Source organism: Scyliorhinus canicula, chromosome 18 (assembly GCF_902713615.1).
Source record: "Scyliorhinus canicula chromosome 18, sScyCan1.1, whole genome shotgun sequence".
Classification (NCBI taxonomy): Eukaryota; Metazoa; Chordata; class Chondrichthyes; order Carcharhiniformes; family Scyliorhinidae; genus Scyliorhinus; species Scyliorhinus canicula.
In genome coordinates, this window is record NC_052163.1 from 58,100,198 (window position 1) to 58,113,961 (window position 13,764).

At 49.1% G+C, this 13,764-nt stretch overlaps 1 protein-coding gene across 1 annotated transcript in view; it reads right to left on the reverse strand.

The window, feature by feature from the left end:
* Positions 1–12,732, reverse strand: part of hs3st3l (heparan sulfate (glucosamine) 3-O-sulfotransferase 3-like) — a 210,056-nt gene extending 197,324 nt beyond the window's left edge. Inside the window, exon 1 of the mRNA XM_038777478.1 lies at positions 11,829–12,732. Coding sequence (XP_038633406.1) covers positions 11,829–12,349 — 521 coding nt within the window. The 5' untranslated portion in view covers positions 12,350–12,732. The remainder of the gene's footprint in view (positions 1–11,828) is intronic.
* Positions 12,733–13,764: the final 1,032 nt, after the last annotated feature.

A 13,764-nucleotide genomic window follows, 5' to 3' on the forward strand; every position in this document is an offset into this window, starting at 1 on the left:
TTGTCTGTTCGGAGTCTGCATGTTCTCCCTGTGTCTGCGTGAGTTTCCTCCGGGTGCTTCAGTTTCCTCCCACAAGTCCCGAAAGATGCACTGTTAGATAATTTGGACATTCTGAATTCTCCCTCAATGTACCCGAACAGGTGCCGGAATGTGGCAACTCGGGTCTTTTCGCAGTAAGCTCATTGCAGTATTAATGTGTGCCTACTTGTGACAATAAAGATTATTTTAAAAATTATTCTTTAAAAAAATCGCAGCTAATTTGTGCCCATAATGGTCGCATGAATCAGGATGCGAGACCCAATTCTTTGCCATGCAAATCAATGTATGGCGACGATTGTGAGAGATTCCCTCGTAAATCCCATTACCATTTTCAGCAGGCAGACCGATAGCTGGGACCGGAGGCTAGGTCCCCCCGCAATGCAATTCGCCCATCTGAGACTTTCTGGGTCACAGACCCCACCCCCACAGTACGATGGTGACCTCACCCCTCCCCCCCCGCCCCCACAGGGGCCCACCACCAGGGACCCCCTAATTAGAGGGACCCCCGCTAGAGATCCCGAATTAGAGAGACCCACGTAAGCAAGACCCCTGCTTGAAAGTTCCCCCACAAGAGAGATCCCTGCCTTGATGCAGGGACAAGGGATAAGGGACACCCCTGCCTGGAAGACCACCTTGAGAGACACCCCTGCGTGGAAGCCCCCCATAAGAGAGACCCGTGCCTGGAAGCTAGAGAGCAGTCCAGACCTAGGCAATGAAAAGAATCACTGCTTTAAAACTCACCTGTGCATTTTTCTGTGAAATTGTTTTGAAGTACCTAGCTGTGAAACTAACCATAATGTTTCTGAACATCTAGCTATGATTGACAGCTCCTGGATCACATTGAAGGCAGTTAAATTATTTCTGTTAGTTTCATAGCTAGATACTTCAAAGCCACTCCAGCCTGTAGGGAAATGAATGAAACAGCTGTGTGTGTGTGGAAGCTCTCAATCACAGCTAGTGAAAGCAATTCACAAAGAAATGAATGAAAGGCTTTCAGATCAAACATCTGAGGGGTTTTAAACCCAGCTGACTGGTTTTCTCTTTCCAGGAATTAACAGGTGCTGCTTCCTCTGCCTGAGCCAGCAGGTCTATGCTCTCTAGCTCCTGGGCAGGAGTCTCTCTTCTAGGGGGTTTCCAGGCAGAGATCTCTCTAATTGGGGGTCTTTGATGGGAGTCTCTCTAATTGGTGGGTCTCAGGTGGGGCGAGTCTGGTGGAGGTGGGGTGGGCAGGTATTGCATTGTTGGGGGGTGGGGGGGAGGGTGGTTCTCGGATGGACTTTGGGGGCAACTGCCATAAAGAGTTATCCCCTTGGCCCACTGCGAGGTCCACTGCGTCAGGGCCATGTTTGCCAAGACCTGCACCAGTTCTCACCCATGTGATTCCTGGCGCAGTGGACCGTAGGATCACACGGGCCCGGTGAATGTGGTCCCCGGACGCTTAATAGAATGCAAATATAGATGTGAACCTTGATTCCGATTCTAGTGAGGAACTGGAGCATCGGAATGGGATCGACCCCATTTTTTTGCCCACTGCTGGATTCGCTGCCCGATCGCGAATCACCATTCCACTGTGGCGAACCGAAGAATACAGACCCAGGTGTTTCAGGTCAGCATCGCCCATCGTAAAGTAAAATCTCCTTGACTGTCATTTTTTTGACAAAGTGACTAAAGTAGTGGACAGGATGATATCTATGGATGACAGTTTTATGGACTTCCTGATAGCATTTGAAAATAGACTGTTAGCTAAAGTCGAAGCCTATGTAATTGAAGGCAAATAATTGAGGAATTTGGTTGAGTGGCAGGTGATAGGGTAGAGATAATGATCAGGTACCTTACTTGCCAGGATGTGACTAGTAATGTCCGACTATGATGTGTTTGGGACCCTCAACTATTCACCTTATTAGTTAATGAGTTAGATGATGGAGTAGAATGCTGCATAGTCAGATTTGCTGATGTCACAAAGGTAGGCAGTATCGTAAGCAATGTAGGTGGAAGCACAAAATCACATGGAAATACAGATAGATTGAGTGAATGAGCAAAACTATGGCAAATTAATTTCAATGTATTGAATTAATTTAAATGTGGGGTCATCCATTTTGGATAGAAAGGAGCTGGAATAGCTTCTAATTGGTGAAAATCTAGAAACATTGGAGCTCGAGGTACGTAGATTATTAAAATGGCATCAACAGGTGCAGAAAATAAGCAAAAAGGCTCCTAAAATGCTGGCTGCTAAACAAAGAGAATGCACTGGGGTACAAGTCACATTGTAGTTATACAAAGCCCTGGTTAGACAACAACGAGAGTATTGTGATCAGTTCTGGACACCATCTCAGAAAGGATATATTGGCTTTGTAAGGAGTCCAGTGAATAGTTAAAAGAAAGAAATACTTCCATTTATATGGAATTTTTCATGTAGCATAAAGGCTTGGCATAGAAAAGGTAGGCCTGGGACTGTGTATAGCACCACCCAAACTGTGATGTAAAGGAACACTTGGGACTGGATTCTCCGATTCTGAGACAAAGTGCTGATGCCGGTGGCCTTTTTACGACCTGAAAAATGGTGCAAAACGGCCACCGATCCCCGGTCTGGAGGGGGACTAGCAGGCATGCATCATAGAGCAGCTGGCTCTGGCTGTGGATATAGCCGGAGAATTGCCGGGTCCGTAGCCGCTCATGGAGACGGCAGTGGCCTGCAGCGGCCACGCCGTGCAACATGGCGCCAGCCACGCGCGGACTCGGCCTGCCAAAAACCCTTTGGCCAGGCTTGCCACCCCGGGACCAATCCCACTAGTGCCCCCAGCCCCCGCCAAAGCCCCCCCTGCCCGCGGATCGACTTCCCCCAACTGTGGCGGCGCTGGATTCAGTCTGTAGCCGCCACACCGAGTTCCCGAAAATAAATACCACAAGCGGCCGACGCCTTCGGCAATTCAGGCCATTGGGGGCGGAGCATCGAGGGAGGGACTCAGGTAACATCCCGAGGCCGTCCATACAGCATGCAGCGTACTCTAGGAGTACGCCGTTTTGGAGTAGGCGGCGCATCGCAAAAACGGCGCCGCCCCAATTTCGGTGCAAACGTGGATTCTCCAACCGATCACCGAATGCAATTTCGGCGTCGGAGACTGGAGAATACCGATCATGAACTAAGTCTAGAGGGAAATCTTGGACCGGACAGAGATCTATGTAAAAGCATTGGACAAACGAAGAGGCAATTGAGTGTTGCCAATCCACCTAAACTGCACATCTTTGGACTGTGGGGGAATCTCACGGAGGTAATGTGCAAACTCCACACTGACAGTCACCCAAGGTCAGAATCGAATCCGGGTCGCTGGTGCTGTAGACAGCAGTGCTAGCCACTGAAACTTACTAACTTACTTCATGAGACTCACTGAACTGCACACATCTTACAACACACCAGGCATCTCAAAACACCCTACAGCCAATAAAACGCTTGTTAAAATTTAGTCCCTGTCACAACAAGCAAACCGCAATGTTGTAGTGGCCAGATAATCACTTTATTTGTTCTAGATTGAGAGACAAAGAGTCGGCAAAACATCAGGATAACAGCCTTGCTTTTCTTAAAGAGGGTAATCAGGGGTTATGGAGAGAAGGCAGGAGAATGGGGATGAGAAACATGTCAGTCATAATTGAATGGCGGGGCAGATTTGATGGGCCAAATGGCCTAATTCTGCTCCTATGTATTACGATCCTATGGTGCCATGAGATCCTTGATATCAACCAGAGCAGGCAGATGAGGACTAGGTTTAACATCTCATCTGAAAGATGGTACCTCCAACAAGGCAGTATACCCTCAGTACCAGACTGGGGTGTGAGTGTTTATTTATGAGCTCAGGCCTGGGGTGGAACTTGAACCCAGAAACTTGTAACTCAAAAACGAGTGCACTACAAACTGAGCATTGTTGACACTTTACCAGGACGATACCTGGACTCTAAGGGTTAAACCCAGATCACATTCCCTGGAAGTTAGAAGGTTCAGAAGTGATTTGAGTGAAATTTCAGGCTATAAAGGGGAACAGACTGTAGTTGATGGTGACAAACAACTTCTGGTGATTGGGAGAGTCGAGGACCAGTCTGCATTTGAGACAGATCTTTCAGGATTGAAGTTAGGAAACATTTCTACACACAAAGGGTGGTAGAAGTTAAGATCTCAATTCTGCAAGCAGAAGATGATGCTGCAACAACACAAAAGCTAAATGTTGCAGATTTTGCAATTCTGAAATAAAAATAGAAAATGCTAAAAGTATTCAGCAGGCTAGGCAGCATCAATGGAGAGAAACACGGAGTTGATGTTTCGGGTCAATGGTGCTAGGTCAATTGTTCATTTTAAAATCGGAGATATTTGGATTTTTGTTAATCTAAGGGATTAAGCAAAAGAGGGAAAAGGTAGGTCGATGGAGTTAGGTCACCAATCAGTTATGATCTCATTGAATGCTGGAACAGGTTTGAAGGGAGAAATGGTTTACTTAAGTGTCAGCACTATGGCTCTGATTAATCCAAACCCAACAAGGTATCTCAACCCCAGCACTAGAATCTTTCATTTTTTTTGAACCTGCTATTTTTAATGGTAAACTCTGTGTGGTTTGAAAATGCCGGGTCCATCATGATTTTAAATGACCCAAGGTCACTTCACTTTGGACTAGTAACACTAGATTCACTGATAGTGATGTGTAAGCACTTGTTCGGTTTGTATGCATTATGGTGTTGGTCTTCAAATAGTCACTGGACAACCCAACCTCGACACATACTCGGATATTTTCTGCTTTGAGGGGCTTAAAAGTTATGTTCTGGAGTAGCAGGGCAATACAGTAAGTTACTCCACCCCTATTTATCCAGTCTCCAGTTACCTGACATCCCTTTATGATTTGCTGAATCAATTTGCATCATTTGATTTTGTACACAGTCTGTTGCTTTTTGAGCCCATGGGTAAATCTGATGAATATGGATTTTCACAGGGAACTACCAGCCCGCCGATCTTGAATCTTCAGTCCTTTAGAAACTTTGGAAACAGAACTGGACCATTCAGCACCATTTTATCGTGGCTGGTCTGTCCTTCAGCTCCATTTATCCACCTCTGCTCCTTATCCTCAGTACCCTAAACTGACAAAAATCTCATTTTCAATTGACTTACAACATCCACATTGGAGTTGGGGGGGGGGTGGGGGGGTGGGGGGAGGGGGTGTGGTCTGGGGACAAGTTCTAGATTTCTTCTACCCTTATTGTGCAAAATGGCATCCTGATTTTACTCCCAAGTGGCCAAGCTTTAATTGAAAACAAGGGTCAAACAAGTCAGCGTCATGACACCAACCCGCCTCTCCATCTTGCTCACCGCTATACTCACCTCCGGCAAATTACCTGTAGGTGTGGAGATAAACGACAGGACAGAGGGAACTGTATCCATCTATGTCAAAACCACTCCCAACCTCAGTCAAAGAGCTTCAATGTGCAGATGACATGTGTGTGTGTGCTCACAGAGTAGCTGAACTCCAGGTCACTGCCAACTCCTCTCCTGAAGCATGTGAAGAAATGGTCCTTTCACTGAACTCTCGGGAAAATTAAGTTCCCCTTCCAGCCAGCTCCCACAGCAAAACTCCTCCCCCAATGATTAAGATCAACGGCTTGATCCTGGAAAATGTGGACTCTTTTCCACATCTTGGGAGTTTCCTCGTGATGAAGGCAGGATAATAATAATAACAATAATAATATTAATAATCTTTATTATTGTCACAAGTAGGCTTACATTAACACTGCAATGAAGTTACTGTGAAAATCCCCTAGTCGCTACATTTCGGCGCCTGTTCGGGTACACAGAGGGAGAATTCAGAATGTCCGAATTACCGAACAAGCACATCTTTCGGGACTTGTGGGAGAAAACCGGGGCACCTGGAGGAAACCTACGCAGACACAGGGAGAAGGTGCACACTCCTCACAGACAGTGACCCAAGCTGGGAATTGAACCTGGGACATTGGTGCTGTGAAGCAACAGTGCTAACCACTGTGCTACCGTGTGAAGCATAACTGGAGACAAATATGAGACCCTGGCTTGCAATCGGCCAAAAATGAGGAAGGCTCATTCTGGTAGGTACCGAATATATCGAGAGACTTTGTTGGGATTGTGGAGGGAAAATTGAGGCATCAGAAGGAGGGCAAAAATCTTCCAAACAAACCAGGTCCCCAAACCTTCAAGCACCACTGGCCCCACATGTGGCGGAGTGTGCAGATCGTGCATTGGATTTGTCAGCCATTTCAGGACCCATCGAACCGGAGTGGAAGCCGTGGGTGCTTAGGGACTGCCAAAGAAGGAAGATTTCAATGCCAACTATGCTGGTGGCCTTTCACTGGTACTGCTGAGTTAAGGAGGTAAATATTGCACGATCGCTATCTGGAATGACCCAATTTTTCCGAACTGCTTCTGAAGCATGCCCAAAATCACAATTGTTTTTTGTTAACCCTTCCTTTGTATTCTATTGAGAGTAGCTCTATGCTGTGAACACGAGACCACCAGCATTTGGGCTGAGGTTGCCAAACACATTACAATGCACCTGAAAACAAAGTAATTATTTCACCTCATCAGTCTGACCAAAGATTCAAAGCAGATCTCCAACATGAACAAAAAGGTGGTTTGCCACAGACTGCTCCACCCTCTTCTATACTAATAGATCCTGGGCACATGACTTCCCCGTAATTAACTGCTCATTGTCTCACTAAGTGTCAAAGAGTTACATTACCCTACTGTGAATGACATATGGCACTGCAATGCTCAGCAAAAATCACCTACTACTGACGTGACATATGCCCACTGATTCCTCACCACACACAGCCGCAAAGTGCCAAAAACCTGCTCCCCGGGCCTCTGCCAATCTTCCTCCGTAGGCCTGTTGCTAAGGAGATGCCTGAAACTGGCCCAGGGCGACTCTCCTGCTGATTCCTCACCCCTCCGCCATTTCCCTCCTCCCCTCCCACTGAGCCCAATCCTCCACTCAGTCTCCCAGGGCAGATTTTGAGAGTCAGATGAATGCACAAAACTGTGAAAGCTGTGAAGTTCAAAAGCATAACAATAGTATGTAACCTTCCTCTATTAATAATAGAAAAACATTGCCAAAGATGCGAGAGAATTGGCGATCAATAAATAAATACATTGGCATTACAAGGTGCAACTGACTGTATTTTTAATTCCAAACAAAATTATTTCTGCCTCAAGGAAAGAAGGATTATTTTTGGGGGGTTTCTGACTGCTGAAGTGTGCAGCAAAGATTGAAGATCGACAATATTGGAAATGCAAACAACTCAACTGTGCTTAACCCTTAAAATGGGAAACAATGTCAACTAACAAAGACAGCGTTAAAATGGAATTTTAATTTAATTTAAACATAAATATCAACATGGCAGTTAATCTTTCAATGGATAATACAAATCAAACCTTTATTTTTCATTGTGTTTTCTCTCCTCTTCCCAAAAGCAGTCTCCCTCTCTTGACTTGCAGTTTGAGGAGCTTGTTGCATATTCATGGTCTAAATTGGGACTGACTAAATATTCCAAAAAGACCATAGATCCATAGAATCCCTACAGTGCAGAAGGATGCCATTCAGCCCATCGTGCCTGCACCTGCCCTCTGAGAGAACGCCCAACCTAAGCCCACTCCCTCACCCTATCCTTATAACCCCGTCTAACCTGCACATCCCTGGACATTAAAGGGCAATTTAGTGTGGCCAATCCACCTAATCTGCACATCTTTATCACGCAGACACGGGGAGAAAGTGCAAATTCCACACAGTAGGCCAAGGCCAAAATTGAACCCTGGTCCCTGGTGTTATGAGGCAGCAGTGCTAACCACTGTGACAGTGCAGAAATGTTTTTAAAAGTGCTTGTTTTTTTAATTACTTATTTGCCACATGTTGGAAAATAAACTGGGGTCAGGAATCCCAGTGTATTTGGAGGCTGAGAGTCTCACAAGTGAGAACAGGAGACACCGCCGGGTGGCGCCAACGTGACCGCATTAAAGTTGTGAATGAAATAGTGGGAATGTTTGAAGAAGATTGCAGCTTTACTTTCACAACTTCAGCTGAGAGACAGTGCGGGGCCCGTTGCCGCCAGTAAATCCACAGCACCTACTTACAGCGGAATGCACTTGCAAATAATAATATTTCACCTGCATTATTTTTGTTTGCAGAAACCATGAACATGGGTCAAGAGGTAACCGTCTCTCCAAATATTTACGTAGCACTTTCCTTAAACGGGGGGGGGAGGGTGCAATTAAATCGCGGGAGTGGAGGCGGGAGCAGAGAATACATTAATACCAACTATTGCACACTGCTTATTATAAATACATTAGAAAAACACATCTCCAACTTGCTCCCAGTTAAATTCGCCAATCCTCTGTGCAAGCTGGTCCATTAAATAAAGATTCAATGATCTTCAAACTGCAAACAACTTGATTATCAGTTTTCGGTCTCATGTTCATGGACTGACTATATATAAAAAAAGCCCATTACGATTTTAAGATGATGAATTGCAATTGGCAGTTAATTGCATCCCATAATATTTCCACTCAGTTCTGATCAGAAATGATGACCCGAAGCACAAAAGGGGGACGTGACTTCATGTTAACCTTGCACCAGGTTCCTCCATTCGCATTGAACAGGCCGCTGTCCTCGTTCGCGGCTCCTGTTTAAAAACACGGAAGACGGGCAGCGACTGGGCTGAGTGTGAGGCAGACCCGCGCTGGCACTGCACTCGGGACTCGCTTTTAACTCGGTTTAAGACGAAATGAGCTCACATTGAGGGCTGCTGAACTCGGGCCAAAGATGAGCTGTCCCTTCGGTAGCTTTGCAGCATGTCCCCCTTGGCACACATTGCCTCCTCGACAGGTGGTACATTGTAGGTGAGACTGTCACTGGCCTTGTCAGGATTTATATTGTGTAAAGTTCTGAACAACAGGGGGGGGGGCAAAGAGAGACAAAGGGAAGGAGAGAGGGGGAGTGAAAAAGAGGGGAGGCGAGTGGGAGAAGTGAGAAAGAGAGAAGAGGGAGAGAGGAAATAAGAGGAGAGAGGGAAGAGGATAGTAAGACAGAAGAGTGTGAGAAGTGAGAGGGGAGATAGGAGAGGGAAGGACAAAAAGCAGAGGAGAAAGGAGAGTGAGGGGAGGAGAGAGAGATGAGGAGAAAAAAGAAAAGTAAGAAAGAAGAGAGGGGAGTGAGAGAGGAGGAAGGGGAGAGAGAGTGAAGGGGAGAGACAGAGATAGAGGGCGAGAAGAGGAACGAGAGAAGCGGAGGGAGCGAAGAGGAGAAGAGAGCGGGAGTGGAGAGAGGGAGAATGTGGAACAGGCTGGAGGTTTGTTACTGCCAAGGGAAGTGTTTTATAGATAGAAAGGCAAGTAGTGAATGGAGAGATGTGGGGGGGGGGGGGGGGGGGGGGTGATAAAAACTGGATGAGCTTTTAAACACCAGAATAGAGAAGATGGGGCGAACGGTCTGTTTCTTAGCTGTAGAGATTGGGCGCGCACCCCAAATCCTGCACAGAACGAGTCGTTTCGATAGTTGATGCGTAAACCAGCATCTTCTGAATGGAAAATACCCGGGCAACCGTTTGAAACCAGACATTTTGAGCCCCGTTTCCCGGTACGCTTCGCTTGGCCGGTTTCACGGGGACATGGGAGAGGTGGGAGGTCGGAATGAGACCCCAGCAGAGGGGCCAGTTGTGAATGGGAAGCATATGGGGGTACACAGGTTTGAACGGGTCACCAAGGACAGGGGTAGCTGCAGATCAGAGTGTTCATCTGAATCCACAGCGATGAGTAAGTTCAGACACTTGGGCAGCAAGTCCACTAGACAGGGAGAGGGGCACAACGCTTCGAGATAAATAGGGAAACGATATGAGTGGGTCGGGTAGGTAGGTGGAGAGATTACGAGATGGGTAGACAGATATAGAAAGATGATAAGGATATCAATATCCAGATAGATCAGTGGCGGAGTAAACGATTGTACAATACTTACAGATTAATAGACAATTTACAGCACTGGATAATAATGCGGTATGATAAATAGATAAACAGAAACAAATGGCCACAGATAATGACTATAAATGGGGTTGTTAGCTGCAAATAAATAAATTATCCATCTATATTGTATATGGGCCATGGCTGGCTCAGATTAATAGCCTGTGTAGACTCTTGCCGTAAATAGCGACCCATCTCCGATGCTGACAGTTAACCCGGCTCTTTCCGAGAACTGGTCCATGTGAAGGATATGCAGTGTGTGTGCTTGTGTTGTGGGTACTTTGCTCGCTCAGTCCTGACAGTTTGCTGGGTGGTGGCTCAGTGCGGCAACTCTGGGGCCCCGTTCTGAGGGTCTGGGACTATCTGAGACCCTGCTCTGGTGTGTGTGGGGGGGGGGGGTGTATCTGTCTGTGTCCCTATTGTGGGAGAAGTGTCTGTTGTTGGAGGATGTGTCTGGGTGTCTGCGCTTGGGGTATCTGGGTACCTGTTCTTGGGATATCTGGGTGCCTGCGCTTGGGGTATCTGGGTGCCTGTTCTTGGGATATCTGGGTACCTGTTCTTGGGGTATCTGGGTACCTGTTCTTGGGATATCTGGGTACCTGTTCTTGGGGTATCTGGGTACCTGTTCTTGGGGTATCTGGGTACCTGTTCTTGGGGTATCTGGGTGCCTGTTCTTGGGATATCTGGGTACCTGTTCTTGGGGTATCTGGGTACCTGTTCTTGGGATATCTGGGTACCTGTTCTTGGGGTATCTGGGTACCTGTTCTTGGGGTATCTGGGTACCTGTTCTTGGGATATCTGGGTACCTGTTCTTGGGGTATCTGGGTACCTGTTCTTGGGGTATCTGGGTGCCTGTGCTTGGTGTATCTGGGTACCTGTTCTTGGGGTATCTGGGTACCTGTTCTTGGGGTTTCTGGGTAACTGCTCTTGGGGTATCTGGGTGCCTGTTCTTGGGGTATCTGGGTACCTGTTTTTGGGGTATCTGGGTACCTGTTCTTGGTGTATCTGGGTCCTTGTGCTTGGGGTATCTGGGTGCCTGTTCTTGGGGTATCTGGGTGCCTGTGCTTGGGGTATCTGGGTCCCTGAGCTTGGGGTATCTGGGTGCCTGTTCTTGGGGTATCTGGGTGCCTGTGCTTGGGGTATCTGGGTACCTGTGCTTGGAGTATCTGGGTGCCTGTTCTTGGGGTATCTGGGTGCCTGTTTTTGGGGTATCTGGGTGCCTGTGCTTGGGGTATCTGGGTGCCTGCGCTTGGGGTATCTGGGTGCCTGTGCTTGGGGTATCTGGGTGCCAGTGCTTGGGGTATCTGGGTGCCTGTTCTTGGGGTATCTGGGTGCCTGTGCTTGGGGTATCTGGGTGCCTGTGCTTGGGGTATCTGGGTGCCTGTGCTTGGGGTATCTGGGTCCCTGTTCTGGGGGAGCGATTATGTCTGGGTCCCAGCTCTGGGGGAGGGGGCGGGGGGGGTATCTTGGTCTCTGCTCTGGGGGGGAGGTTATGTGGAGCCCTGTTTTGGGGGGAGGGGCATCTGTGCCGTGCTCTGGGGAAGGGGTATCTGGGCCCATGTTCTGGGGGGGAGAGCAGTAAGCAGTATTTGGGTCCTTGCTCTGACGGAGTATCTGGGTCCCTGTCCTGTGGGTATCTGGGTCCCTGTTCTGGGGGGGTATCTGGGTCGCTGTGTCTGACCCTGTCGGGTCTTTGCTGACACTTTGCCGCCTCCCCTCTCCTCTCCCAGAGCCCCGCTGTGGAGAGTAAATGGGTAAGAGAATTCAGGCTGCCCCTTACCTGTACCACTGGAGCCCTTTGCCGTAGTGCCTGTCGAAGAAATGCGGCTCGGCTCCCAGCGCCCTGACTGCCGGGTGCAGCCGCATGAACTCCAGCAGCGCCCGGGTGCCCCCTTTCTTCACGCCGATGATGAGAGCCTCGGGCAGCCGGCGCAGGGCGCACCACCAGCGGCTGCCCGCTTTGGCCGTGCCGTTCGCCGCTTCCCGGGCCGGGGGCGAGTGACCGGCCGCCGCCTCCGGAGCTCCGCTGCCCTGCTGCGGCTCAGCGCCGTCCGGCCCGGCCGCCGGGGTGTCAGATCCGGACGAAGGCTCCTCGTCGCTGGGCTGCGGCCGCACCTCCGCCCGGAGCTGGTGGTTCAGGTCCGGCTCCTGGCTCCTGGCCCCCGGCAGGACTGAGTCGCAGCAGCCGGTCAGGATATAGAGACAGAAGAGCGAGAGGGTGAAGAGCGAGAACATGGCCAGGAGTTTGTGCAGGAGGCTCCCGGTGAACAGGCTGACTTGGTGAAAGCTCCTACATGCCATTCCTCAGAGCGATGCCCATTCTCGCCCATCCTACTGGCATCAATGCCCTCTCATCCTCACTGCTGCCAGCACTGAACAGCATCATTCCATCCTAGACTGCCCTGCAAAAAAAGAACTCTTCAAATGATCTTCAACTTTTTCCTCTTGCCCCCTTCTATGTTTTTGCTTTCCTGTTTGGGTTTGCTGCCTCTCTTGCAGCTCTGACAGAGGCTGGGTCGCTCTCACTCTCTCTCCCGCACTCTGAGTGTGTGTGTGTGTCTGTGACAGGCAGCTTGCTGGATTTAATTCTTCCCCTCTCTCACTCCCTCCTGCTCCAGGCACTTTTCATTCATTCATTCATTCATAGAACCCGAGACAAGCCTGGACCCAGCTCGACTGGCAACAGGGGGGGTGGGGGGCATTCCCATTGGGCCAGGCGGGGCTCCTGGGCGTGGCTATTCAAATCAGGCGGGTTCTAATTGGACGCGAGTCGGGATGGGCGGAGCAATGTTTTGCTTCCTGATCACATGGACCCTTTTTGTAGTGAGTGGATGCTGGAGAATTGCAATCGGTTCCCCGCAGCGGAGGCAGTGATCCTCCTCTGCCTCTCTCCCTCTTAAAAAAAAGGGTGATCAATCGCTGATTCTGATCCAATAACTTTCGCTCACGTGCAAGGGAAGTTTTGTTGGTGTTAGAAAAAAAAAACAGAGGGGCACAAGAATCAGAATATTGCTTGGAAATCTGAAATTAAAGATAATGATGCTGGAAACACAGCCGCAGCTCCGGCGGCATCCGAGTAAAGAGCTGCATTCCATTCGAACCCCTTGGATCTGAAACTTTCACGGGGGGGGGGGGGAATGCCTGTTTGAAGGGGGCGCCGGCGGGACTCACAAGGGCTGCAGTGTTTGGAGAGAAAGGTCCACTTGTGAGTGAGGGGATGGGCCATGAAATAAGTGGCTTGACCCAGGGGACTCGTCCCTGGAGGTCATCGTTTGAGCAGCGAGGGAAGACCAGGCCTGGTTTCAAGATGCCAACCGTGATTGTGGTATCTACCCAGGGATGGTGTCCAGGTTCAGTGCCCATTTGTGGTGCCCAGTGCAGAACCCAAAGTGTGGTTCTCATTTGTGGTGTACAGGTGTGCTGCCCAGGTGTAGTGCCCAAGTGTGTTGCCCAGGTGCAGTTCCCAGATGCAGTGCTTATTTGTGGTGCCCAGGTGCGGTGCCGAAATGTGGTGCCCAGTTTCAGTGCATATTTGTGGTGCCCAGGTGCATTGCCAAAGTGTGTTGCCCAGGTTGACTGCCTATTTGTGGTGCCCAGGTGCAGTGCAAAAGTGTGGTGCCCAGATGCAGTGCCGAAGTGTGGTGCCGAGATTCAGTGCATAGTTGTGGGGCCCAGATGCAATGCTTATCTGTGGTGCATTGATGCAGTGCCCATAT